The 27,501-nt window shown below is 51.5% G+C and overlaps 3 protein-coding genes across 8 annotated transcripts; 2 read left to right on the top strand and 1 right to left on the bottom strand.

Moving 5' to 3' along the window:
* The first annotated feature begins 174 nt into the window (after positions 1 to 174).
* On the top strand, positions 175 to 7,347 carry SLC5A2 (solute carrier family 5 member 2). Its single transcript, XM_006181475.3, has 14 exons — positions 175 to 783; positions 1,333 to 1,404; positions 1,481 to 1,585; positions 2,474 to 2,638; positions 2,939 to 3,044; positions 3,774 to 3,854; positions 3,991 to 4,220; positions 4,520 to 4,655; positions 4,888 to 4,995; positions 5,122 to 5,272; positions 5,396 to 5,564; positions 5,643 to 5,858; positions 6,657 to 6,786; positions 6,867 to 7,347. The coding sequence occupies exons 1-14, from the start codon at positions 658 to 660 to the stop codon at positions 7,091 to 7,093; spliced, it is 2,022 nt and encodes a 673-aa protein (XP_006181537.1). The 5' UTR covers positions 175 to 657; the 3' UTR covers positions 7,094 to 7,347.
* On the bottom strand, positions 6,040 to 21,399 carry RUSF1 (RUS family member 1). 3 transcript variants are annotated; one of them, XM_032460376.1, is made up of 13 exons: positions 21,048 to 21,399; positions 20,733 to 20,847; positions 16,100 to 16,145; positions 14,431 to 14,463; positions 14,240 to 14,345; positions 11,926 to 12,027; positions 9,925 to 9,995; positions 9,662 to 9,846; positions 9,522 to 9,579; positions 9,064 to 9,134; positions 8,125 to 8,268; positions 7,948 to 8,025; positions 6,040 to 7,559 (listed from the first exon to the last, which is right to left on the bottom strand). In XM_032460376.1, the coding sequence occupies exons 1-13, from the start codon at positions 21,345 to 21,347 to the stop codon at positions 7,414 to 7,416; spliced, it is 1,455 nt and encodes a 484-aa protein (XP_032316267.1). In that variant the 5' UTR covers positions 21,348 to 21,399; the 3' UTR covers positions 6,040 to 7,413. The 3 variants fall into 3 exon arrangements, with proteins under 3 accessions (XP_032316267.1, XP_032316268.1, XP_032316269.1); XM_032460377.1 differs by having other exon boundaries at positions 6,040 to 7,511; positions 21,048 to 21,347; XM_032460378.1 differs by lacking the exon at positions 6,040 to 7,559 and adding an exon at positions 7,566 to 7,850 and having other exon boundaries at positions 21,048 to 21,398.
* On the top strand, positions 20,236 to 25,587 carry AHSP (alpha hemoglobin stabilizing protein). Of its 4 annotated transcripts, none has more exons than XM_032460385.1 (4): positions 20,236 to 20,379; positions 24,666 to 24,735; positions 24,912 to 24,986; positions 25,221 to 25,587. In XM_032460385.1, exons 3-4 carry the CDS (start codon positions 24,912 to 24,914, stop codon positions 25,422 to 25,424), a joined length of 279 nt encoding a protein of 92 aa, XP_032316276.1. In that variant the 5' UTR covers positions 20,236 to 20,379; positions 24,666 to 24,735; the 3' UTR covers positions 25,425 to 25,587. The 4 variants fall into 4 exon arrangements, with proteins under 4 accessions (XP_032316276.1, XP_032316277.1, XP_014412036.1 ...); XM_032460386.1 differs by lacking the exon at positions 20,236 to 20,379 and adding an exon at positions 20,501 to 20,707; XM_014556550.2 differs by lacking the exon at positions 20,236 to 20,379 and adding an exon at positions 21,399 to 21,582.
* Positions 25,588 to 27,501: the final 1,914 nt, after the last annotated feature.

Below are 27,501 nucleotides of genomic sequence, written 5' to 3'. Positions count from 1 at the left end.
GGCTGGGCAATAAAGTCTGAGTAGGAGTTGGCCATTTGGGAGGCAGAGAGGCATTCTAAGCAGACAGCGCAGCTTATATAAAAGTTTGGGGCTATGAGAATTCAGGGGCTGCGTAGGGCCAGGGAGCAGGGAGGAAAGGTGATTCCAGTCTAAGTTTGGTATGGATGAGTGAGGGGAATGGTGGGCAGGGGTCAGGGCATGGAAGGCCTTAAACATCAGGCTGAGGAACTTCTGCTTCCTCCTGAGTGTGATGGGGAGCTATGGAGGGTTTCTGAGCAGGGGAGTGACAGTGTCTGATTTGGGTTTGAAAATGATCCCTCTGGATTAGTCAGAAGCAGGGGGTTGGCTCAGCCAGTTTCCCTAGGTGGAAGATGAAAGGTAGGCATTTTTAGTGGGTGAAAGAAGTGATTTTGATCCCGGGACATTGGGGGAGGGGTGGAGCCTAAGGCCCAGGAAGGGGAGTGTTCTTGAACTTGAAAGTGTCCAGCTCCCCAGGACCAGCCTTCGGCCTCGATGTGGCCTGATTCAGCTAAACAAAGCCGGGAAGGGGGGATAAGGCCAGGGGGACTTGTCGGCTCACTGCCCCTGAGGTAACCATTAATCCCTCCCCGGGGGGAATCCAGGGGCTGGCGCCTTGAGGGGCAGATCCTGGGCAGAATGGAGGAACACACAGAGGCAGGCTCAGCACCAGGGCTGGGGGACCAGAGGGCCCTAATTGACAACCTTGCTGACATCCTGGTCATTACGGCTTATTTCCTGCTGGTCATTGGTGTCGGCTTGTGGGTGAGAAATTGGGGACTGCTGCTGGGGACCTGCTTCTGGGACCCAGGGGAAAAGTCTCAGGGACACCCCATGTGTGGTAGAGGAAGGATGCCTGGATCTTTGAGGGAGAAATGGGGTGGCAGAGGGGAAAGGCAATAAGACTTTAATAGTCTCAGGGCAGCCCAGCCCACACTCATGCCTTGTCTGCCCACCTTTGGATTGAGCTAATTGAAGGGGTCAGTGGATTTTCAGCAGGGACAGCACTCTAAATGAGGTCTCTGTTCCCCTGTCTACATAATGGCTGAGTGACCAGAAACCTTCATCCAAAGCCCCCAAGAAAGTCAGACCTAACCCAGCCACACTTGGGGAGTTGGACGTTAGGTTAGGGCCAGGGTGGGTCTGGGTGCCTGGGAAGAGGCTGGAGGAGGTGGGGGTGGTGTGTGAACCATAAGAGGACCTGCACTCTGGTTAATCTTCAGCCTGAAACAAGGCTGAGGAATGTGTTGAGGAGGCTAATGAGGTCCAAAGATGGGCCCCAAACCCAGGTCTCTCCCCACTCCTCTCCCCCAGTCCATGTGCAGAACCAACAGAGGCACCGTTGGTGGCTACTTCCTGGCAGGACGAAGCATGGTGTGGTGGCCGGTGAGAAAGCCTGGGCTGTGGAGTGGGAGGAGGCCTAGAGAAGCAGCCTGGCTCATCTCCACCTCTGGTCGCCCAGGTCGGGGCCTCTCTCTTTGCCAGCAACATCGGCAGCGGCCACTTTGTGGGACTAGCAGGGACTGGTGCAGCAAGCGGCCTGGCTGTGGCTGGATTTGAATGGAATGTGAGCCCCTCTTTGTGCCAATGGCCCCCACCCCCATTGGGAACCCCCAAAGGGTCACACCTCATGAGGTTCCAGGTAGAAGAGGTAGGGATGTGGAACTGGAGGCAGGACTTCAATTGTGAGGTGGGGGCTGAGCTTCGAGTAAAGCTCACACATGGAGCTTGGAGGCAGAGGGATGTAGGAGATGACCGCTTTCAGGGCAGGGGTAGGTCCTGCTCCTGACTCACTGTTGTCATATGAGCTTGGACCAGCCACCACGCTCTGTGGCTTTGAGTTACTCCTCTCTGAAGTAGGTGAACAGCCTTAAAGATCGTGAAGTGCTTGTGCTGATGCTCTTGGAAGCTGTGGCGTGTGAGGATTTCTGGGCCAAATTAAAGCCCCTTACAGAAGAGGGCAGGAGATGCAGCTATGGGACTGAGGCTCACCTCAGAGAGATGGGGAGATCAGGGCTTCACCTCAGGGCTTCCTGGAGGAGAAGTCCTCTGAGCTGAGCCTTGAGGGACAGCAGGTTTGGAGGGGTGGAGAGGAGAGGGGAGGGGGTCTTTCCTGGCAGAGGCTGGGGTCAGGCTGAGTGGTCTGTGCTTGGATTCAGGCGCTGGGAGGCAGGGAGGATAGGAGTCATCTTGGGAGGGACTGGCCAAGGGTCATGGCCTGGGAGGGCAAGAAGGGCTCTATTTAAGGGCCCTACAAGATATCAAGACCTTGTCCCTAATGCCCAAGGCCCAGGGACATCTTCCATATTTGTGTCCTCTGGACCCTTCATGCGACCTTACTTTGGAGTAGCACGTTCAAGAGGGGAAGGTTCCTCAGACCCATCAAGGGTGAGGACATGCTTATGGCAGAATCTCAGACAGGGAGTCACTCTTAGCTGTCGCGCTGTGCTCGCAGGCGCTGTTCGTGGTGCTGCTACTTGGCTGGCTCTTCGCGCCGGTGTACCTGACCGCGGGCGTCATTACGATGCCGCAGTACCTGCGCAAGCGCTTCGGCGGCCATCGTATCCGTCTCTACTTGTCGGTGCTTTCGCTTTTTCTGTACATCTTCACCAAGATTTCGGTGCGCACGAGCGTCAGGCGGGACGGGATCCTGGGAAGGGTGGGGCCTTCCAGTGGAGGTCCAGAAAGCCCAGAGGGGGCGGGTCCAAGGAGCAAACTGTAAGAAGTGTCATAGAGGCAGGGCCTGGGAGGAATAGGTTTACAGGGCCTCAGCGGGAGGCATCTGGGAAGGCCAGGCCATCAAAAAATGAGGGAACCTTTGAGGCGTGGCCATGTAGTGTTGTGGTCTAGACAGGAGGTAGACCTGGGTCCCTGCCCTGGCCCCTGGGTCCTGACTTGCATGCTCGCTTTTTCTTCCAAGGTGGACATGTTCTCCGGGGCAGTATTCATTCAACAGGCTCTGGGCTGGAACATCTATGCCTCCGTCATTGCGCTGTTGGTGATCACCATGATCTACACTGTGACAGGTGGCCATGGCAGAGGCTTAGGGAAGGGAGTGGGCCCCTTAGCCGTGCTAGGAGTGTGGATTTGTGGGTGGGTCTTAGAGGAGTCCCCAGAGGAAAGCAAACAGCAGCAGTTCTTAAGTGTGATGTGATGATCTTTGGAAAGCAAACTCCCCCTCTCTCTCCACGTTCCTTGGATTTGCATTGGAAGTTCAGACTCTGAGCTCCTCCTGGGCCTGGGCAAAAAGGAAGGTTTAACAGCTCTTACCCTTCTTGAACACCTGGGAGGGGAGAGAGGACTTGGCCGCACTCCAGGATAACTCACTAAACCCAGTGCTGGTCCAAGGATCCCGGGATGGGGCCTGGGGCCTGATGCTGGACCAACGTGGGTGGGGCCTGGTGCCAAGGTCAGCTTGAGGGTCCGGCCCTGCATGGGATGGAACTGAGAATTGGGCCTTAGAGAATCACCTCCTCCTATTACACAGATGAGAAAACGGGCTTAGAGGAGGGCGGATAGTGGAGGTCCTGCGCTTGGGCTCCTGGCCAAGGGCACTTGGCATCAGTGGAGTCTAAAACTCAGCCATCCTGTGCTCACCAAGCCCTGCCTCCTGATGCAGGTGTGCATGAGCCCAGAGAATGGGCTATCGTTTTGAAATTTGCCCTCCAGGAAAGGGAACATTTTTCCAGCTCGCACAGAGACACTGTATGTACTAGAGGCAGTCAGTCTGGGCTGTCCCCACTGACCCATTGCAGGAGGGCTGGCAGCACTGATGTACACGGATACCGTGCAGACCTTCGTCATTCTCGCGGGAGCCTTCGTCCTCATGGGTTACGGTACGGGCTCAGTCGATGGGGGAGGGGCGCGGAGGTCGCGAGTAGCAGAGCTCTCAACCTGACGCATCGGCGTCATTTGGGTCCTAGGGAGGTCCTTGTCGCGGGCGCCGGGTCCCCTGACGCCTTGTCTTCACAGCCTTCCACGAGGTGGGCGGGTATTCGGGGCTTTTCGACAAATACCTGAGGGCAATGACATCCCTGACGGTGTCCGAGGATCCGGCGGTGGGCAACATCTCCAGCTCCTGCTTTCGACCCCGGCCCGACTCCTACCACCTGCTCCGGGATCCTGTGACGGGGGACCTGCCGTGGCCCGCGCTGCTTCTGGGGCTTACCATCGTCTCAAGTTGGTACTGGTGCAGCGACCAGGTGCGGGGTCAGGGCTTGGGCGGGCAGCCTGGCGAGGGCAGAACCGGAACCTCCCTGAGAGGAGCTGAGATGGGTGGAGCCTGAACTAGGTGGACAGTGTGGTCCCAGGGGGCGGGAAGCTGGCCAGAAGGAGTTAAACCAGATGGAGCCAGATCCAAGAGGCGGGGTCTGCGCTGGGAGCTGAACAGATGGCTTCGCCGAGCCAGAGGCGGGGCCTGAATTAGAGGCCAGCTGAGGCAACACCGGAGGGGCGGGGTATCCGGGACTGGATGCAGATAGTTGAACGCCCGTCGTCGCAGGTCATAGTGCAGCGCTGCCTGGCTGGGAAAAACCTGACCCACATCAAGGCTGGCTGCATCCTGTGCGGCTACTTGAAGCTGATGCCCATGTTCCTCATGGTCATGCCGGGCATGATCAGCCGCATTCTTTACCCGGGTAACGTCTACAACCCCGCCCCGACCAAGAGTCCTGTGCCCTATCCAGCCCCTTTCTTGTGCAAGATGCTTGTCTCCCATTTCCGTTACCAGCCTAAGATTTGGGCCATCCAGTTTCACCTCACATCAGGGGTCCCATCCCTCCTCCACTGGGATTCCCGGTCCCCATTTCTGGGATCCAAATTTCCAGACGAGGTCCCCATCCTAGGCGCATCGTGCCCTCTTTCCTGCAGATGAGGTGGCCTGCGTTGTGCCCGAGGTGTGTAAGCGCGTTTGCGGCACTGAGGTGGGGTGTTCCAACATCGCCTACCCTCGGCTCGTCGTGAAGCTCATGCCCAACGGTGAGGGCAGGCACCCGGGTTGTCCCCTGCCTGTAGGCGCCAATGGGAGGCGTCACCCCTTGCCCAGCCGGGAACCTTCCGGGGACCCCCTAGTGCCCCAGACTCACGGTTCCCATCGGCTTGCAGGTCTGCGCGGCCTCATGCTGGCGGTCATGCTGGCCGCGCTCATGTCCTCGCTGGCCTCAATCTTTAACAGTAGCAGCACGCTGTTCACCATGGACATCTACACGCGCCTGCGGCCCCACGCGGGCGACGGCGAGCTGCTCTTAGTAGGACGGTGGGCCAGGGTTTTCCATCTCTTCCCCCATGAGTCAGCCCTGGGTGGGGGTTAGGAGCACCAAGTAGGGGACAAGGGGAGCCGGGGTCCTGAGTGAAACCTCCTGATGGCCACCCATCACAGGCTCTGGGTGGTGTTTATCGTGGCCGTGTCGGTGGCCTGGCTCCCCGTGGTGCAGGCGGCGCAGGGTGGGCAGCTCTTTGATTATATCCAGTCGGTCTCCAGCTACCTGGCGCCGCCGGTGTCGGCCGTCTTCGTGCTGGCGCTCTTCGTGCCCCGCGTCAATGAGAAGGTGAGCACCTGTTTATGCTGTGAGCTCGGGGCAGGACTTGGACACACGAGGAGGCTGACCCACTCTCTCCCCCAACAGGGCGCCTTCTGGGGACTGATTGGGGGCCTGCTGATGGGTCTGGCACGCCTTGTTCCCGAGTTCTCCTTTGGCTCTGGCAGCTGCGTGCGACCCTCAGCGTGCCCAGCGCTCCTCTGCCGCGTGCACTACCTCTACTTCGCCATCGTGCTCTTCGTCTGCTCCGGCCTCCTCACCCTTGTGGTCTCGCTGTGCACACCACCCATCCCGCGCAAGCATGTAAGTGCCGGCCTCTGGACAGGCACCAAACATTGGCCAGTGCAGCCCTCCCCACCCTCACACTGTCTGTCCTGCTTCTGGGAACACTCAGCAGGGGGGACCTGAATTCTATACCGAGGGTTGGTGAGAACAGGCTGGGAGTCCAGTTTGAAGCTTCATTTGCAAAGCAAGCACAAAGCAATGTTTTTATTTAAATGACATTTATTTGAGGTGGTTTGGAGGTGGCTTGAAGATTTTGGGGGAGGCTAAGGCCCCCAGAGTCTTGGCATGGCCTTTGGGACTAAAAACACAGGACCTGATTGGTGGCAGAGAGGGACAGAGTGCCATCCTGAAAGCCCACTTTGGTCTTGCGCTGCTGTAAGGCAGGTGTTCCAGGGCAGAGCCGACTGGGGGGCAGGACAGAGAGCTGGGCCCGGAAGGATGGGCAGGATTCCACTGGTGGAGAAGGGGTAAGGCAGCAGAAGGAAACCCTCTGAGCAAATTCCCCCAGGAAGGACACCATGCAATCGAGATTGTAAGAGTGGAGTCTAAAGCACTACCACTGTGAGTGTAGACAGGGGACTTGGGGTGATGAAGCAGAGGGGCCAGCAAGGCCCAGAGCTTTAAATGCCCAGCTGAAGAGTCTGGGTTTAGTCTGAAGGCAAAGGGCAGCCATGGAAGATCAGCCTGGAGTGAGCCTGGGCTGGGTGTGCGGGCTGGACACAGGCAGGTTAGGGAGGGCCAGAGTGGACAACAGACATCAAGATCTGGGGTGGGGGATGGCACTGCCACTCAGTGCCTGCTCCCACCCTTCCCCAGCTCCACCGCCTGGTTTTTAGTCTTCGGCACAGCAAGGAGGAGCGGGAGGACCTGGATGCTGATGAGCTAGAAGGTCCAGCCTCACCCCCAGTACAGAATGGGTGTCCTGAACACGCAGTGGAGATGGAGGGTAAGGCACTGCCCCGGGTGTCTGGGTGAGGGAGCTGGGAAGTTTCCTCAGACTAACTGTCAGGCCTCAATTTCTCCCAGAGGCCCCATCCCCAAAGCCGGGCCTGCTCCGCCAGTGCCTGCTCTGGTTCTGTGGAATGAGCAGGGGTGGGGCAGGCAGTCCCCCACCCCCCACCCAGGAGGAGATGGCTGCAGCAACCAAGCGGCTGGAGGACATCAGTGAGGACCCAAGTTGGGCCCGTGTCGTCAACCTCAATGCCCTGCTCATGATGGCCGTGGCCACGTTCCTCTGGGGCTTTTATGCCTGAGGCCAACCGTGCTGGACACCGCGAGCCACAGCCAGGGCAGTGCTCAGCCTCACAATGAGTAGGGGTGGGGAGCATGCAGTGGTGAGAAGGGCCTGGGGCAGGAGAGCGGTGGGGGAAGGCCCCGGTACCCCTTCTCTCTGCCTTGTCTCTGCCTAGGGCCCAGTCCATCTGACAGGCAGTCACTTCCTGTGAGGTCCTGGCTGACCGGTCACAGCACTTCCCATAAGTAAAAATAAAACCATCTTTTCCATGTCCTGCTGTGGCCCAAGTGTCCTTGCTCCAGGCTCCTGTCCTGAGACTGGGCCTCAGGCTGGGGCTGCTCACAAGACCTTCTTTTCTGGGCACGGGAGCCATGTGGCCCTCCACTCATCCACCTCTAGCTGGTGTTTCTCAGTCTTCCAGCCCGCATCCTGCAGTCCTGGGGAGAGGTCACACGGTGCTGCTGGGGAGGAGACCCTGGCTGACCCTGGGGGCGGGACAGGGAGCAGCACAGGCTGGGTGCACACTCTGTGCGCTGCTTGGGCTCCCCTTGCCTCTGCTGGGTGATCTCTGGCACAAAATGAGGCTAAAACCTCACCTGGTTGCAGCCAGAACTCACCGAGCAGCACATGGAAAAGGGCTGGAATGAAGTAGGTGCTAGATGAAAGCACCTTCAGTGATTTGTGAGCCTCGCTCCGCCCCGTTCTCCAGTGCCAACTGGGATCACACAGACTGTCGGCACTGACGGTGCCTCAGACACCATCCTAAGCTCCCCATCCTGCAGACAGGGAAAGCCAGGTAGAGGGGTGGGGAGGGGAACAGGCGAGGGGAGAAGGCCTCAGAGGCCAAGGAGCCATGAAGCAGAAGGATGTTACCTTTCAAGAACTTTGGGAATAGCTTGTCTAACACTTGGTGCGTCTCCTTGACAATGACCCAGCTCTCTTTCTCAGGACCTGGAGTGGGTGCAGAACCAGACACTCAGGTTCTCCAAGTTGAACAGAGTGCTTCCTCTTTGAGTCAGAAGCAGCCTAGATTGTGAGATGGTCACCTACCTGCCCGTGCTCGGTTCCTCAGTTCCTCCAGCTCCCATGGGAGGGGTCCATCTTCCCGCAGGGCTCCAAGCACCAGCCCGTGAGTGGCAGCCCTTAGAACAGTCTCAGGGCCTGCCATCTGGCTCAGGACAACCTGTACCTGGTCTGGAGAGACCCAGGGACAGACTGGTACCAGGGAAGGCCCACCTCCCCAAATACTCTGTAATCCTAACCCTAACCCTACGAGCTTGCTTCACCTCTGTCTGCCCCAAAGGCCCTGGCCTGGCACAGAAGGCCATCTTTCGTCTTTTTTCTTTCCAACTTCATCTCCTGTTGCTTCCAGTGCTCTTGCCAAGCTGAAATACCCAATTCCCAAATACAGCTTCAGAGCAGCTCCCTGAGGTGGGTTTATTTTGCATGCCTTTAATTTTTTATTTTTTGGGGGGGAGGTAATTAAGTTTGCATATTTAGTTTTGGAGGGGGTTACTGGGGATTGAACCCAGGACCTTGTGTATGCTAAGCATGCACTCTACCACTTGAGCTACACCCTCCCCCCTTGCATGTCATTAATGGCTTTAACCTTTTAACACACAACCAGCAGACTAGTAAACTTCAGTACTTGCTTCCTTGAGAGGTGACCCCAGATGGGAGAGGAAAGTGGTTCTTCAGGGATAACCAAAGGTCATAACCTGATTTGTGTGTGCTGCAATGTAAAAAGTGCTTTTACACAATCACCTTATTGGATCCTCATAAAAACACGGCAGATAAGGCAGGTATTGTTAGCTCCATTTTACAGAGTGGTAAAGTGAATCTCACTGGGGCATGCAGCTATAATTTGAATGCATCTGATCTTAGTCTAGAGCCCCCTTCAGGACAGCAGGTAGGGGCCCTGGAGTTGGAGGGATGAGAGGCTGACCCCAGGAAGGTGAGTCTAAAGCTGGGAGAACACAATGAACTCACTTCGTGACTGGTCCCAGCGAAGCAGGTAAGGTTCTCGGTGCCCCTCAACCAGCTGCTGCAGCTCAAAGACACTGAAGGGAAGAAGAGTGTGCAGTGGAGGAGGAGAAAATGAAGGCAGGCGTGAACATCCAGTCAACTGCACAGCCACCTGTTAACCCTAACTGTCCACACTTCATCTGTCCTGCACCTCCTTCTGACCATCCCTCAGCTGTGACCCAGCCCCACCATCAATCCCTCCTTTTTTCCTGCATCCAACAAATATATCCCTTGTATCTAGTCTATGTTATACACCCTGCGGCCGTCAGGCACCCACACTGACCCCGAAGTCTGTTCAGTGGAAATAAAGAACCAGAATGCTAGGGCTTGGCCAGGGGAGGCTAGTGTATGATCAGAATCGGGAGCATGTGTGGGGAGTAGGGGTGGCAGTAGTGATGGGTAGGAGACACTGGGCCACTCACCTGGAGGTCAAGCGGTGTAGGGGGACCCCCAGGGACAGAGACAGAGACGGCCAGAAACCTGTGGGAAGCTGGAGTCAGGATGCCCAGGCAGGGGAGAGACTAGGAGCCACAGGAAGCTTGAGACCAAGGGGTTGGGTCACCTGTCCACAGCGGCTCCATCTGATTGGCTGTTGTGGGGCCAAGTACCTCTCCCCTCTGAAGGAAGTGCTTCAGGACCAGCCAGAGCCGGCCCTCATTCAGGGTCTCTATGACAAGGGCACGGACGGCCCGGTAGTTGGCATAGATGTGGAGGGCAGTGAGGAAGAAGAAACAACCGAGGCTTAAGCTGGGAAAAGAGAGTGAGATGCTCAACAGGAGCAGAGGCCCAGGGGGCACCTCCTCCCTGCCCCAGACCGCGGCTTACCAGGGGCAATCAGACACCAGGGGAAGCATCAAGAGGCTGACCAGGAGCCCTGCCAGGCTTACCAGCGTCTCCTAAAAAATGGCAGAGGGGTTGGGAGCTGGAGGGCTTCCCTCCAGGCCAGACTGAATGTCCTTGAGTGCCTTTCTCCAAATTTCTCCCCGCCCCAGAGGGCTCCATACATTGATAAGGGTGCCGAGTAAATTTTTAATGTTTTTGGTGTCATTTAAGATACCAGCTGCTTCTCTCCCAGAGTGCAATGACCTTGGAATGCCCTTGGAACATATCTTCTTTGTTTTGCAAGAGTTGCTTGAGTAGCTCTACACTCAGGCAAGTAAATTTCCACAGAGTAGAACTACTTTATTTGGTCTTTAAAATGGCCAATCCCCTCAGCCCCTTGGTCTCAAACGGGTCAAGGAACCACCCAGGAAGAAAAGCACAAGATCCAAACTTCCCTTGGGAATCAATGTGATGACCCCTCTGGTGGCCCGAGATGGCCTGACTGAGCTTACCCTAGGGGAAAGACCCCTGGCCACCACCCCCAACTCATCATGACAGAGGCATCTAGACTGGTGTCCCTGACTATGGGGGTCCCGGGAGAATCAGTCCTGGCACAGAGTGGGGCCTAAGACTCAAGAGCTCTTCTTACCCAGCTGCCCTGGCAACGGGAGGTGGGGACAGCTGGAAATAAAGGCTGTGGGTGTGACAGTAAACTGGGGATCAAGGGCCGTGGGAGCTCAGGAGCAGAGGGACCTCCTCTCCCCTGGGTGTGAACAGTCATTCCCAGCAGCCACATCAGCAGAAAGCAGGGGCCTGAGCACACGTCCGGGGTTGTCCCAGTGATGTTACTGCCTCCGGGAGCTGAGGAAGCCCTGACGCCTTGGACAATACAGCCTGGGGGTGGGGTGGGGGCTGCAGGTTAGAAAGTGAGCAGGTGAGAGACAGCAGGCCTGGAGCTGGGAGATCCTAAAAGCAGGGCCTGGGTGTTACTTATTTCTCTTCCCTAACAACCTGTGGAAGGGATGATGGGGAAGAACTTGTCCGACCACCTCCTGAGAGCAGGGACGTGCCCAAGAGTACCCAAGGACTGAACCACTCTGCCTTCTTCCCTCATCTGTAGTGGCCATGATGAACGCTTCCCGTACAGTACCACTGCAAGGATTTAGTGAGTTCATACAAATGAGATACTTGGCACATAGTTAATGCTTGATAAATATTCACTTGTGTTATTATTGAAAGGAGTTAGTCTTAACTTTTTTTCAATGAAGTTCTATTTAACAAAACAATATAAGAGAAGGCCAGAAAGCAGGACTGGATGGAACAGAGGTGGCTGAATTGCTTCAGTGTCAAAGAAAACCATGTCACATTTCTGACCTCCCTGGGTCTCACTTTCCCCATCTATAAAATGGAGGTGATAACAATATCTACCTCATAGGCTTGGTTTAAGAATTAAATGGTTCCCACAAGCACTTAGCACAGGGGTATGGGGGGATCTAATACCTGTAGGGTTCGGCCTCAGGGGTGTCCCCATCCCCAGTCCAGGCTCCTTTGATCAGGTGAGGGGCTGGGCTGGAGGGGCTTGCTGAACTGCCAAGTGGAGGCCTCTGGCCAGTGACCCCAGCCACCTCACACGCTGAGCACTCTTTGACTTGCCAAGTGCTATGACACATGGGGCCTCAGGTGATCAGAACATCCACCTCCCAGGGTGGGGCTCTGGCCTAGAGAGGGTGAGGTCCAGGGCAAGGGCTCGCTCTTGGCCACATGGGCAGTGGGCAAGTGCTGAGATAATCAATTTGGACTTATTGCCACCAGAGTCCATGCCCTTACACCTGACTACCCATCCTAAGAGGCAGAGCAAGGAGCACCCACAGTTCTCCTGCGTGTCTCCCACCCCTACCCCCAGGAGCACTCAGGTGCTTCTCTTCACTCCCAAATCATGACCTGGCCTGATATCCCTCCCCACCCCATGCTCCCCACACCGTCCCTCCACTTCCGGCTGCTCACCTGGCTGCCATCCTTGGCTGACACGTCGGCCATGTTGTTTCTCTGGGCCTGATGCATGGTCAGCGCGGCCCGAGTGGCCCCGCCAGCCACACTCACAATGCACTGGGTGGGGAAAGGGGAGCGGGAAAGCCTCAGTGCACTGGGTGGCAACACAGGTGTTTCTGTGGGTGAGCCAAATAAATGGCTCGAACCAGCTGGAGAAAAACCAGGCCTCAGGCCACCCCACAGCGAAACTCTGAATGCTATCCTCGGTGCGTTGCTCTCACCCCGCACTTCCACTAGGCCTTCCTCCTCTGTCTATTCCCAGGAGAGAACTAAAGGTCTGCTTGCCACACCACCCCGTGGGCCCAGCCCCAAGGAAAGTCAATTTCCTTCCCCAAGGTGAAGGCCCAAAGACAATTCTCAGCCCAGAACTTCCCCAGCCTCCAACTTCTGCTTTGGCTGCAACCTTCCCCTTGCTGAGCTCCCAGGCCCACTCTGGTTTCCAACTTCATGCTTACATTCTGCATGTCTGGAACTAACTCCACTCTTCCTGCCCTAGTCAAGGCTTAGCCGAGACTTCCAGGCCAGTTCAAAACCCACACCAGTGGCCCTGACCTCCCAGGGCACCTGGATCTCTCCCTCAGAGATTGAAAGTTCATTGAAGGGCCACTGTCACCTTCATTCATATTTAGCAAATCTCTTTTAGATGTCAGATACAGACTTAGGTGCTGTGTGGTAGAATTCAGATACAACCTGCCCTCACAAAGCTCATAAATCACTAGATGATAAATAAACTAGTTATTACATAGGCAGAATTTGTTTGAAGGTAAGAGAACTGTGGTACAAAATGAGGCTGGAGTGATGGGTGGGGACCTGATCACATAGAACCTTGGAAGTCTTGTTAAGGTCTTTACACCAAGAGCAGGGAAGTGACCTGATTTGATTTCCACTCTTAAAAGTATTATGAGGACTGAAGAGGCTAAGAACAGATGCAGGGAGATGATCTAGGAAATAAATGTGACTTTTCTGCAAATAAATGTGCTTTTTCAGCAACAAGGAACCAGCAGGTGATACAGGGACGGAGGAATGAAAGGCCTGGAGAGACTTAAGAGGGAAAATAACAGAATTGAATGGAGGTTTAGCTGAGGGTGGCAGGTGAGTGGGGAGGAGGTGACGGCATGGATGACAGCCAGGCTTCCGGCCAGTGTCCCTGGGGGATGGAGGTGCTGGTCACTGAGACTAGAACTCTAGAGAGGGGTGGGGGTGGGGAGGGGGAAGTTCAGGGCCCTGTTCTAGTCCCTTATTTGACAGATAAAGAGACTAAGGCCCCAGATGTGGCATTTAGTGCAAAATTCAGGCAGAGGTCACAATTCTGGGTATACAACGACAGCAGTGATTTTCCCTGGGGTTACCTGCCCTGGAGGGGAAGGGGTGCAGGGCATTTAGTGCCTGGGCCAGGGAATCTCAGTGTCCTCCACCACAAAGATCTGCTGTATCCCAAATGTCACTGCTGCCCTGAGGAGAAACATGGAGTGATTCTGAACAGATGGATGGGCCTCTGAGATGGATCTGACAGGTCTTCTTAAGAGTCTTCACTCTGCTAGGTACTGGACCCTGTGGTGAAGACAGGCTCGCCTCTTTACTGAACCTTGCTAGACTCTGTTTCCTCATCTGTATGAGGATGACCTGAAGGAATCATGAGGGTGAGCAGCCTGGCAGAGAAGAAGAGCTCGGGTTCACTCCGCTCCCCTCCAACCTTGCTTTTCGGTCTGTGTCTGTCTTGCCAGTGGACCTTGAGCCACACTGTTCTTTCTGCTCAGAACGCCCAGCCTGCACCTGCAACTTATTCCTCAGGACCCAGCCCCAGGGGAGACCTTCCTGCATCCCCTGATCAGGCCAGATTCCCTGCTGAATCCTCCTACAGCCTCCTACACTTCTCATCTGGAATACCTCTAGCTATGATTCAATAAATATTTGCTTAATTATGTGTGGTCCATATTCCGAGCCAAACATACAGGAGGCACTCAACAAATATTTCACTGCAGGAATGAAAGGTAGCCAGTCCCAAGATGCTGACACCGGACCACCTCCTCTATCTCTCAGCTCCATCACCAATCCCGTGGCTCCAAACACCACCTTAGACTGACCATCTCAGGCTCTGGAGGCTGTCTGGCTAGAGGAGGATCAGAAAATATGGTTGGGTCCAAGAAGAAAGAGCTGAACTTTTTCACTTCTAGAAATGAACACAGGGCCCAGGCTGGGCTCACCTGCGGGCCCCCAGTGAGCCCAGACCCAGCACCACCAAGGCAGGTATCTTGGGTGTAGTGAGTACCTTGGCCAGGTTGCTGATGCAGATGGTCATGGTGAAACAGATGGGGAATATGGGAGCCATAATCTCGAGGAACATGGCTACATCATTGAGGATGTCAGCAAAAAGCCTGGGGGAAGGGATCAGAGGTCAGAGGTCAGAGACCTTCATCACTGAAGTCTCCCCTCCCCTCGGTTCCAGCCCCTCCTCCTCACCTCCACTGCTTGGCATTACAGTCCATTTTGCTCCTGTTGGGGAGGAGAGGTTGGTTTGCAATTTGGATTTAAGCAGGAAGCATATCCTGTGGGCACTGCAGGCCATCCTAAGGCCTTGGTTAGGAGGGCTCGGGAAAACCCACACCCCAGCCAGACATCTGTCCCGACACCCTGTCAATGCTGACTGAAATGCCCCCGTTAGCTTGGAGGCCCTTCAGTGGCCACTCAGTATTTCCCCCTTACTAACCCATGAGGTACCAAAGGAAAAACTGTCTGTGGCTGCTCCCCACCCTCTGGCCCTCCCTGCAGAGAGGCCATCCTTGGTTCCTCTGCCATCCCCCCTCTTCTTCCTCCTGCTTTACAGAGGGTACCCAGCAAGAAATTCAAATATTTTGTAAACACTACATGTAAACACCCTGCATATTACAGATAACCAGCCCAGAGAGGGGATATGACCTCCCTTGGATAACACAGAGAGTCAGGGCCGGCGGGGAAGGCCAAGAGAAAGAACCAGGCTCTGACATCCAGGTCTAGGATATCTCTATTACACGACACCATGGATGTCCCCTCCTGTGCCAGGCTGAGTGACTCTCCAGCCTGAGCACAAACCCTGGAGACCACTTCTCCAAGATCCCAGTGGCAGGAGATGCTGCAGCCCACCACCCAACTCAGAATTTGCAGCACTAGCCTTAACCCTTGATTTGAAATGTCCTAGAGGGAAAGGGAGCCTTCCTGGGTGAGGCACGGGACGTACGTGGGGAGCTCCCGAGGGAACGAGTATATGGCGCAGGCAGGACTAGGACACATGGGCCTGGTCTAGGGCTCTGCCTGATGCCACGAAAGAGTACAGGCTTTAGGTTCAAATCCCATCTCACCAGTTACAAGCTGTGGGACTTTGTCTGCTTCACATCTGGAAAATGTACACATTCACTCCTACTCTGCAAGGTTGTTATAAGGATTAGAGACGACACACGGAGAGCCTGTGAGGCACGGTTAGAGCTGGTAATTGCAGCTAGTGTTTACTGAGCACTTATTATGTGCTAAGCACTTTGCAAAAACTATCTCAGTGACCCTCACAACTGCAATTGATGGCAGATGCTAAATCACCCCTGAGGTTGCCCAGCACTGACTCCAGGAGGAAGCAGGCAACACAAGACTCTCCATCCCTTTGAGACAAATGGTGACGTGGGCCCCACATGGGACAGGGATCCCCAAGACCTGCCCAAGGCCACTCCCCACTCAACTTAGCAAAGTCCAACCAAGTATCTAAGCCACCACAGTAGCCTCTAGAATAAAGTCATTCTTTTTGGGCTAAATACTGTCACATTCAAGTTTCTAACAAGCCAGCAGAGGACACTCAGAGCCTTGTGGCTGTCTGTGTTTTTCCATCATGGGCAGCATAGGGGCACATCAGCGCTCCTGAAGGCAGATCTCATCACAGTAACGTCTCTGTGGCTTCCCTGCTCTGTGACCCTAGGCCGGCCACCTACACTACTCATTAAAGACTCCTTAGCTCTGATGATGTTAACTGCTAAATCTCCCCTCCCCTAGATACTGATAAGAAAGAGGGAGAGCTGAGGGAGCTGACAATACAGCCAGGGCTGAGAGAGACATAACTCCTGTCTGGAGACAATGGCCAGAAGTCTCCTGACCAGGAAGACAAACTCACCCCATCCACCAGGCAAAGACGATGCGACCCAGCATGCCAGTTGAATCTGGGAGAAAGAGAGACAAGGAATCAGTAAGAAACAAGCAAGACCCTTGAGGGCTGTGGGGCCTGGCAGAGCCTGGAACCAAGATGGCTTTTACTTTTTTTTTTTTTTAACATTTATTTTAATTATTTTTTTTTTTGGAGGGAGAGGTAATTAGGTTTATTTATTTTGATGCAGGTCCTGGGGATTGAACCCAGGACCTCGTGCATGATAAGCACATGCTCTACCACTGAGCTATATCCTACCTCCTGAGATGGCTTTTTTATCTTGGGCGCTCAGTCTGGTCCCATAAGTTCTAGACAGACGCAGTTGTGTGATGGGATCAGAAGTGCCCAGACATAGCAGCTTCCCACTACGTACCCAAGAGAACTACGTATCCAAGCACACCAAGAGACAGGGGCCAGAAATGTTGTTTGCAGCATTGTTAATAACAGTAAGAAACTGGGAATAATGCAAATGCTCATCAACAGGAAAGTGCATAAATCAATTCTGGTACCTTTACTCAGGGGCATATTAGACAGCAGTGGAAATCCAAGGGACTACAACTGCTCACATCAGCATGGATGAATCCTAGTATTACAATCTTGCATAAAAAAGTAAGTCATAAAGACTACATACAGCACAACATACTCTTCATACAACCCTAAAAACAACTAAAACTAAACAATATAGTATTTAGACAAACAATATAGTGTTTGGATACACACACACACATACATATATATACATACACATACACAGTAAAAGTATTTTTTTAAAAAGCAGAAAATTCCGTGTGAAAAGTTCAGAGGTTACCATTGATAGTCTAGCTCTTAAGTTGGGCAGTGGTTTCCAGGTGGTCATTAGAGCACAAACAAATAAAAAGGATTTGAACTGCAGGTTGGTGACAGAGAGCTGGGGGTGTGGGGCAGAGGGAGAGGCCTCCTCAGGCTGGGGAGACTCAGAGTAATCTCTGGAATCCACTAGATCTTTATTTGCATAACAAGTGCTTACCGGCTACCTACTGTGCCAGGCACTATATGAGGTATGGGGGACACTACAGAGACCCAGAGAGTCACGGTTCCAGGCTCAAAGGCCAGTGTAAAAGCAGAGAGCAAGCACTATGAAAAACACTGACTTCAACCAAGGATCAGTCAGCTGTGATCTGTGGGCTTCCATGCCCTTTTGTAAACAGTTTTATTGGAAGACAGCTGTGCCCCTTCGTTTAGATGTCTATGGCTTTTTTCATAACACAGTGGCAAAACCAAGTTGCCACAACTGAAACTGCATAGCCTGCAAAGCCATCTGGTCCCTTACAGAAAGTTTGCCAACTCCCGATTCAGACCATACCTTATGCTGAGAGTAGTACTTGTTAAGCCCAGCAGGGGGATCCCAAAGGACTGTTATAGACTCAAACTGGGAAGGCTTCATACACTGGGCACTGGAAAGGACAGATACAGTGGGCAGAGGACCCCTAACCTGTTTGAGCTTGAGGGCAGGGACCCTTAAGTATGGGAGGCAAGGAGAACAAGGTTGTGGGCAAGAGGGATCGGAACTTCCCACAATATACAAAGGTGGTGACACAGGCAAACCTTCCCCATTCATTGGAAACGTTCTTCTCATCCTCCCTTGCCACAACCGCCATCCTTCGGCCTCGATGCCTTCTATCTAGACATCTTTACCCAACCTCGGATTTGAAGGAGACCGCTAAGCACTCCAGTGGACACCTGAAATGCCCCCGCCTTTCAATCTTCCCAATGACCCTATGAGCTTGAGAGGGATCATTCCCTTTCACAGATGAAGCAACTAAAGCTCAGAGAAGACAGGTGTACAAAAATGGGACATTTTACCAGAAAATCTGGATTTATAGCTTTCCTAGAAGAACCTGAAGACATGGTAACACGGGGCCTGCCTCCTCTCACCGCTACAATCGGCTGGGGCTGAGCAGCGGCTTCCTCATTCGGAGGCATGTAGACAACACAGTCCCCCTCTGGCCTGCTCTGCTTCTGTACTTTTGTCCCATCTGTCCCTGATGCAACACTTCCCAGCGTGGCTCCAGAAGCCTCCTCCCTCTCTTACTCACCTACCCTTTTCCTTTTAAGTAGTTCTTATTTGACACAAAAATTTTATTGTTCAAGATTCTTGTACTGGATCATCTTGGTGACTCTGAACGTGGCTCAGATTACTTTTATTGGTTGACAGAGCCAGACTCTATTTTCTTCCCTCTGACTGCACACTCTTCCCCAATCAGTGTGTATGTCCTCCATACAGGGACCACTTGGCAGAAAGGGTGACTGCTTTGTTTTTCATTGGAGGCAGTCTTCAGGGCTTTTGTCAGAACCTGGAAGTTGGCACTAGGATGCAGTCAGGACACACAGCCTCCCTATCATCTGAAAGTCAACATTGTCCAGTCGACTAGGAAACTTCATTTCCACCTGCTCCTTTTTGCCTCACTTACAATTAGCTGAGCTGTAAGACCTAAAAACTCTTTGAGTCCTAGTAAGGGATCAGTTGTCCACAAATTGTACCTGGCTCCACTCTAAAATGCTAACTGGCAAAAGAGTGTGGTGGTTAAGAGTAGGACACAGGAGTCAGTCCATCTGGGTCCAAATCCTGGCCTTATGTGACCTTAGGTAAATTACTAAACTTCTCTGTGCCTCAGCCTCCCCCTCTGAAAAAGGTATTCATAATGGCATCTACCTACTATGGCTGCTGCACAGATTAGTATGCTGCCAAAATACTGGCTGCTAGTAGTATTACTATTGCTAGTTATAACAGTTAACAGCATGTTCCATTAAGAGATCTATAACTAAAAGTAACCACATCAAAAAACTCCAAGGGAGTTTTTATTTTGTGTGTGTAAAGTACTGTCAGTTACAACATGTCAATTTCTGGTGTACAGCACAATGTCTCAGTCATGCATATACATTCATATATTTGTTTTCATATTCTTTTTCATTAAAGGTTATTACAAGATACTGAATATAGTTTCCTGTGCTACACAGCAAAAACTTTTTTAAAATCAATTTTTATATATAGTGGCTAACATTTGTATATCTGAAACCAAGGGAGTTTCTTATATAAAGCTTTGCATAGATTTCCCATGTTTGGTGGAAATAAGTTTGTAATATCCTTTCTAACTAAGGGGGCTTCTTTTAATATCAACAACAGGCTCTAAAGGAAGTGGATATTTTTTCACTTCTTAAAATGGTCTTGTTTTTTCCTTAATAACTTGCCTGAGCTGAAGCCATATATAGGCAATGTGTTGGTGATAAGATTAAAGTGCTAGGAATGATGTGAAACTACTGACCCAAGCTCCTACCTCATTCCAAACAGCCAACAGGAGAGCAAGGGAAAAATTCCAAATTGAGCCCAATGTGGGCCATGAAAATGAACTCTAGAACTAAACGTCTTGAGTTCAAATCCATGCCTTACCACTTGCTGGCTGTGACTCTGGGCAAGTGACTTTTCTGTGCTTCAGTTTCCCCATCTATAAAATGAAGATAATGACAATACCTATCTCACAGCTACTGTGAAGACTGGGTCAATACATTTAAAGACCAGCACATAAGAAGTACTGTCTAGTGAACTATTATTATTAAAAGAAGAGACAACCAGGACAAGAGTCACAGATCACCACCACTTCTCCACTGATCTGCACTCTCAGAATCCAGAGGTGACTCACATTTACACAGTTTGCTTGTCTTAATGGGGAGGGTATAAGCAGGAGCCTCCAGAGTCTCCAAAAGATCCAGGGAGACTCACTAGAGATGTGGCCAGGCTGATGCTAGGAGCAGTATGAGCCTTAGCCTGGGTCTGATTTAAATCCCCAATGGGAACAGTAGTGAAAGACAGCAGAGAGCGCCATGGGCCCTCCTGATGTGGAACAGTTGCCCTTTTCTTCTCTACTTCACTCTCTAGGTGGCATGGTACAAAACTATCTTTTTTTCCCATTAGTGAGTTTTCAAAAAGTTGTACACATTCAACAGGTAGTTACTATAGTTATTATTTATAACATCATCCAGTATCCCAGAGGATCTAAAAATGCCTTTCACCCTTCCCAGAACCTCCTCTCTGCCACTCACGACCTATTACAAAATTGTTTTTGTCTGGAATTAACTGATTTCCTACACCCCAGGCAGCTGGCAGTTTTATTCAATAACGGAACTCTTGGGCAGTCCTCCATAGATTAGGAGTAAAGGGGAGGGGACGGTTAACTTACAGATCAGGGCTTCAGATGATTAAGAGACACTGAACAGTAAGTACAGGGAACAGAGTGCAACTGCGGGGCAGGGGGTGGGAGGGGGGTGAGGTCATTCCAGCCGGGGGTGACTAATCAATCGCTGAGTAAAGCCAATAGAAATCTTTAAAATTACTCAGTTGAATTTTGTTTAACAAGGTACAAGGCACACTATTCTAGGACCTGGGGAAACTTGGCTCCTGGATCTAGTGGAATGCATAAATATACTCATCACAGCCCAGAGCTAGATGCCAAAAGACTGATAGAGGCGGAAAGGAGCCGGGCTTCTCAGTCGGAGTAAAAAAAGAGGAAGCCAGAGAGATAGTAGGGCTGAGAGGAGCGACAGGTGAGACTCCAGGAAACCAGCTCACCTTTCACAAGCCAGGTGGCCGTGGCAGCTGAAACTGAGGCTTTTGCGTTGCCTACCCCTATGCCCAGCAAGACGGCGTGGGTGGCCAGGGAGCCCGAGAGGCTGGAAGCAAAGGCCTGGAGAAGAAAAGAAGTGGGATCAGGCGTGGGCACAGGAGTATGGAGATCTATTATCAGCTCTCCTTGGTGTGTGGCCTGGGACGTGTCACAGCTCGGCACTGGATCCCCAGTCTGTATGTGGGGAGGGAGAGGCGGCGCACACTATCTCCCCGGCCCCCGGCTTCATGTCGCCCCCTTTCCCCGTCGGCCGGGCTGACCTGCACGGAATCCCACAGCTGGTAGGGCAGATAGTCCGGGCTGACGCTATCGGGGAAGCCCTGCGGCAGAAACACGGCCAGGAGCGGGGACAGAGGTGGGGAGGCCGTCCCGGGAGCCACCCCTCCGCCCCCATCTCGTCCTCCGGGTTTCCCTGTGAAGGCCCCGGAGAACCCCCACCAGCGCCGCCCCCAGGCCTCCCACTGGAGGCTCCCATCGGCGGCGGGGCGGCAACCCCGGGCCGCCCCGGAGCCGAACTGCTCGGAGCACAGTGGGGCCTCACGCCTCGCGACGTCAGCCATCCCCGATCCCTCCCTTCAGTTCCGCGCGATGAGAAACGTGGCGGGACTGCGAGTCCGACTCCCCTACGGCGGCTGCAGAGGGGCAATCTTCCTTCGCGAAAGGGCCGTCGGCCAGTCCAAGAACTGGATCGTTCCTCTCCCACCTCCCGCCCCGGCCTCGACCTCCCAGGGCTGGTTCCGCCCTGGTTCTGGGTAGCATTTTGGCCCACCAGGCCCTGGAAGTACCTGCATTGCGGTAACCCGCGACTTCCAATTATGGGGAGAAGGGAGGAGGGCGTCCCTAGGGAATCGTTGTGTTGAGACCCCCCGTGTAGCCCCAGAATTTTAAGCTGTGTGGCTTTAGGCAAGTCAGTGTCCCTCTCTGGGTCTCAGGTGCCTTCTTTGTTGTGAGGCCAGAAACTATATTTTACTCCTATTCTATCCCGAGTACCCAACACATAGTAGGTACGTAAAAGATATTCATGAATGAATGCATGCATGCACAATGGACCAGGAGATCCCTGAGGCCCTGTTAAGCTTCTCTTTTTGGTTGTGGGTTTTTTTTTTTTTCATTTGTTTGTTTTGATTTTGTTTTCCTTCTGGGTATCTCTGGCCCTCCACTAGAAATTTTTTGTCTTTCAGCCCTCCCCAGCTGGAAGAGTATTATTTTTGAAGGGATCCTAAGAACATCTGAGGAATGAGAAAATCAGGGGATTTCAGTTAAAAGTGTCAGAAAACAGGAGAAATAGGCAAGCTCTTGTGTGTTTATTGGGGGAGAAGTTCTACGAAATCAGGGAGAAAGTCTAAAGGCAGCGTTTCACTCCCTCCCACCTCACCTCTTTTTCTCTTTCCCTCTCTCCCTTTCTCCTTCCTATCCAGTGCAATGTACTGACTTCAAAGTAGAAATTTGCCAAAAAGCATCCTCTTTTTATCAGGAAATTCAATATCCTGGTTCCTTAGCCTAGCATTCTTGGAGGCCCCCCCCCTCCAGTTTGACTCCCTGCTTGAAACTTCTGACTCTTACAAACTATCACCTTCCTCATGGACCTCAGCCTGGGATGCTCTTCTACCCCACCTCGCCTTATCTAAGACTTATACAGAGTCTCTGAGGCTGATATAGACCCAGGGCATTAAATTTTTTGTGTCCCTTCAATTTTTCACTCTAATGGAAAACTCAAAATTAAATATATGTGTGTGTGTGTGTGTGTGTGTGTGTTTGTGTGTGTGTGTGTGTGTATAAAATATTAGCTTCTGTGGGTGTACTGAATTGAGGCCAACGTCCATGAATGAATTCCATCAGAGGGCCTTAGTTTGAATGCAGGTTCTATCACTAAGTATCTGTGAGATCTTGGGCAAATTTGTCATCATTCTGTCCTTCAGTTTCTTCATGTGTAAAATGGGAATAATGCTAGTACCTACCACATAGGCTTGGGATGAAGATTAAATGAGTCCTGTATGTAAAGCTCTTAAACTACATTTGGCACATAGTACATGCTGTTTAAGTGTTGACTGATATATGGAGTCAGTGTCAAGTATTCAAATGTCAGGTTCTTTGTTCCATATAAGGCAGGTCAAGGGCCCTCATGATCAGCACTATCATATAATGTATTGTCCAAATCAGGATTTTTGAGAGTTAAAGGAGGCACCATTAATAATCACATTGAAATAACAGCCTGGAGCTGTCCTGGGTGAACTGAGATATACAGTCATGCTACTTACCAACCCTCGCGGCTTTACTGATCATCATTGTCCACGTTGACTGTTCCCTGCTCAGAGACCATGGCAACCCTTGTTCACTGTAGCACTTACTTAGCCCTTAGCATCTGCTTTCTGGAGCCAGAAAAAAACTGGGTTGTCTTATTATCGAACTGTAAGAGTTTGTTTTAAATTCCGTATACATGTTCTTTGTCAAGTTGTATTGCAATTATTTCTCCTAGTGGTAACAAATACTTCCTACCCTAAATAAATGAAAACATGTTCACACAAAAATCCTTACACAAACATTTATAGCAGCGCTAGTCATACTTGCCAATAACTGCAAACAATCCAGGTATCCTTCAGTGGGTGAATGAATAAACAAACTGCAGTGTATCCATATGATGCACACTTAGCAGTGGGAAGGAACAACTTACCGCTACTTGCAACAATGTGAATGGAGCATAAGGGCATTATTCTGAGCAAAAGAAGCCAGTCTCAAAGGTTACCTACTATATGATTCCATCATAGGACTGCAGTGATGAGGAACAGATCAGTGGTTGGCAGGGTTTGGGGATGGGAGTGGGAGTGAATACAAAGGGGTAGCTTTAAGGAGTTTTTGGAGCGATGGAAATGTTCTGTATCCTGATAGCAGTTACATGAATCTATGTATTAAAATCCATACATGGTACATTGTACACCAAAACGAAGTTAATTTTGTTGTAAATTAATTAAGGTTAATTAAGAAAATGCTATAAACTTAAAAAACAAATCAACAAACTATGAGTGTATTCACAGCATTGTAAGCTATACTTCAATAAAAATATGTTAAAAAAAGAAAAGTATGAGTGTATAGGTGCCTAGAAATGTTGGATTTTGAATGAAGAAAGATGTGGCAGGAAAGTTTATTTTTAATGCTGGTTACTTTGTCGGGGGAGGAAACAAAAAGGATCAACTTTTTCAGTGTGCATTTTTGTAATGTTTCACTTATTTCAATTAGAATAGGGTGATTTTGAAATTTGAAAAAATCTATTAAAAATGGATAACATTAGGAAGATACTTAAAAAGAAGAAAAAGAGCATTTCTGCTTTGTTGAGTGCCTGAGGATATGGTAGAGAAAAAGGCAAATGTGTCTCCATTCTTGCAGAATTCAGCCTGGTAGAGGCCAGTCTCCCCATCTTCCAGAAGGCTCAGCTGCAAAATGTGACTATTATTAGTACCTGCCTAATAGAATTTTTTATAAGGATAAATACCTTAATACACACTTAAAACAATGCCTGGCACAAATGAGAAGTATAACATAAGCTGCTCTTAATATATCATCTATGAATTAGGAGAATAATTGCCATCACTTGTTGGGATGATTTTAAAAGTGTGTGTCATGTAACAGGGGATCAGTGACTATTAGTTTTGTTAGCATTTGGAGCCTGATTTCTGAGATGTGGGGCAGAGGGCAAGGATCTGTCCCTGGTCTGGTTTTCTGGGTCTCCCCACTTATCTGTTTTCTTAGCCTTGCTATCTTTCTAATTACAGGGAAGCCTCGCCCTCCTTCCACTCCCCTGGTTGAGCTATCACCCTCTCTCAGGATCTAAATGCAGGGTGTTTCCCTCTTTGGCTGATATTTGACTCCTTGTCTACATCTAGCTTGTCACAAAAGGACATCCAGACCTTAAGAAGTGTGGGTGAGACACACATAGCACCATTGGACCTGAAGGTGAGCCAACCTGGGAGAAACATGATCTCAGAGCAGGGCAGGGTTGGAAAGATGGTGGAGGAGAGGTGGCCCTGCAGGCCCCCAGGGATCCTAAAGAGGAGTGAGGGAACTGAAGGAAATACCCTGGGGTGGGGGAAAAGGATACTTAAATTCCATCTCTTTTTCTAACCATGCAGATGGCTCTTCTTCAGACCAACAAGGATCTCATTTCTGCAGGAATAAAGGAATTTAAGACTCTGCTCAATCAGCAGGTAAGCCTGCTGCTCTGTTTTAAGGGCAAGCCTGGGGTGTTGGGAGGTGGGTGAGGATAAAGAAGGGAGAAAATTTGGAGCCAGGAGGGTGATGGTGGCATTGATGACAACAACTAGAGATAGGGAATACAAATGGGAGAAAAGACGATGTCAGAGTTTGTGGTTATTCCTGAGTCACGTTGCTGAGCACCATCTCCCTTGCCAAATCCTGCCCCATCCCCACCCTGCTTCCAGGTCTTCTCTGATCCTGTCATCTCTGAAGAAGCCATGGAGACTGTGGCAAATGACTGGGTGAACTTCTACATCAACTATTACAGGCAGCAGATGGTGGGGGAGCAGCAAGAACAGGACAGGGCCCTGCAGGAACTTCGACAAGAGCTGACTACTCTGGCTGCCTCTTTCCTGGACAAATACAGGAACTTCTTGAAGTCCTTGTGAGCACCAGATCACCCACTGTCTTTCTCCTGGCCCGGAGACCAAGGCTGCGTCTCTAAGAAACCCTTAGATGCTGCCTCTGTGTTCTTCAATCCTCAGGCTGTGCTCCTTTGTGGTGTTGCTGTACCCTGACACCTCAGTAAACATCAGTACTGGTTTTGATGGTTTTCCTGGCTCTTCGGCTCTTCTTTGGTTTCCATCCCTGGCTTATGGAGACAGTTGGTCCCTTTTCCTTCAGCCCTGCTTCCTGGATATGATCTTTGAGATCTAATTCCTTAGAGCAGAGGTTTGCAGACTTAAGTAACCACTGAGCAGTTAATTAAAATAGCCTGAAGGAGGGGCCAGCCTGCAGAGAGCAAAAAGTAAGTGCTGGCGGGGGAGAGGGAGGAGAAGGGGAGTCATAGACAAAAAGAGGGAGGTAGAGGCTCTACAGAAATTGTGGCCCTGTGACACGATGTCTAAAAGAAAGTTGATGGAATCTCCCAGCCTTGTTCTCCTACTATAGGTGGCATCAAGTGTCCTCCCGGCTCGATTTTTCAATCCCCTGCCCTTAGCCCCAGCTTGACAATGTTCTAGGATATTCTGACTCAAAAGACGACCACAGAATACCTCCCGGAGTATCGCTTGATTTCGAGTTGGAAGGGATCTTGAGAATCATTCAGCACATTCCTTATTTTTCAGACGGGAAAACCTTTGGCTCCATCACCCCTCAGTCCCAGCCCCCACCATTGGGAAGTGGAGATTCCTGTCCCTCTTCCCTGCTGCCTCAACTTTTTCTTGTCATTCTCCAGACTAGACCCCCCTTTTTCTTCGATCTCCAGACCCTAAGCCCCCTTATTTTAGGGCTTTAGGGTGTAACTAGGGCCGGGCCACGCTCTCGCGCTTAGCGAAAGCGAAATGAAGGTGTTAGGAGAAATGTGGAACCAACTGGGAGATCCTCACGAAACCCTCGCGGCGCGGAGGGAGGGGCGCGGGGCAGGAGGGGCGGGGCTAGGAGGCGAAACGCGCCAATCAGACGCTGTGACTTGGCGCGCGCCGGCGGAGGGAGGGGCGGGTTGGGAGTGCTCCGGTTCCGTTCTGTGCCTCTCTACGGTGGCCGAGAAAGGTTTGGGGCTGAGAGGGGTTGTCTTCTCTTTACAGCCTCCTTCGTTTCAGGTCTGTGCCTTCCCACCTTAGACTTTTGGTTTTCGGGCCTTTATAGTGCAGTTTAAAGGCCAAAGGGAATGAGCTCAGTACCTCCAGCCATCCTTCCAAATTTGGGATGTGAGGACGCCCCAGACCTGCAAGAGAGTGGCAGCCTCCCAGGGAGCTAGGTAGCGAGCACCTTTAAGGTGTGGTTGGTGGCCCAGGTGGAGGCCAGGGCCTTCCCACTACACCCCTCAAAAAACTCAGCCCATTAATGGGGACCCAAGGCCTGCTCAGGTGGGATAGTAGCCAATAGCGCCACCTTTGCAAAAAGACCCTTACTCCTGTGCATGGGAAGAGGAGAGAGACAGACTCAAGCTATTACAAATGTACAGGACAACCTCACTGAAGGGGATGGGAGAATGAAATGTACTCACCTAAGGGACTTTGGAAATGATGGCGTCTATAGGACTAAATCAGAAATAACTGCACATAACCAGGGTGCTCTAGTTGATAAAGTTATTTCTCACAGAGGTACGGGTTAATAATTCTGACACTGCTGTACATGCACGTTGGAACTGAACAGTGAAGTAAACAGAGGATGGTTGATGGGAGCTGGGTTTCTCAATGTTGGAGTGGGGATTTGGGGATAAGCAAGGGGAGAGGAGTAGAATGATCCATGCGGTAATGGAGTGGAGTTAGAGATAGCAGCATGGACAGACACGTGGCTCCCCAGTGCATCTGCCAGAGTGAGCCCCAGTAGAATGGATGGTGCTCACCGGTGCTCAGATAACAATCGCAGATTGGCGGGCAAGGGAGAAAACACAAACCTGAGCTATATAGCACCACCTTCTGGAATACAAAAGAAAGGTTTCTAATAGCCAGCCTGTTGAACCAAAGAAGACAAATGCTTAGTTAGGGAGGTATCTGCTACGTCAAATGTGAAAGCAGAAGT

The sequence above is a fragment of the Camelus ferus genome, chromosome 18 (genome assembly GCF_009834535.1).
Source record: "Camelus ferus isolate YT-003-E chromosome 18, BCGSAC_Cfer_1.0, whole genome shotgun sequence".
Taxonomy (NCBI): domain Eukaryota; kingdom Metazoa; phylum Chordata; class Mammalia; order Artiodactyla; family Camelidae; genus Camelus; species Camelus ferus.
The sequence above is the reverse complement of the archived record's forward strand: the minus strand, read 5'-3'. Positions and strand labels throughout refer to the sequence as shown.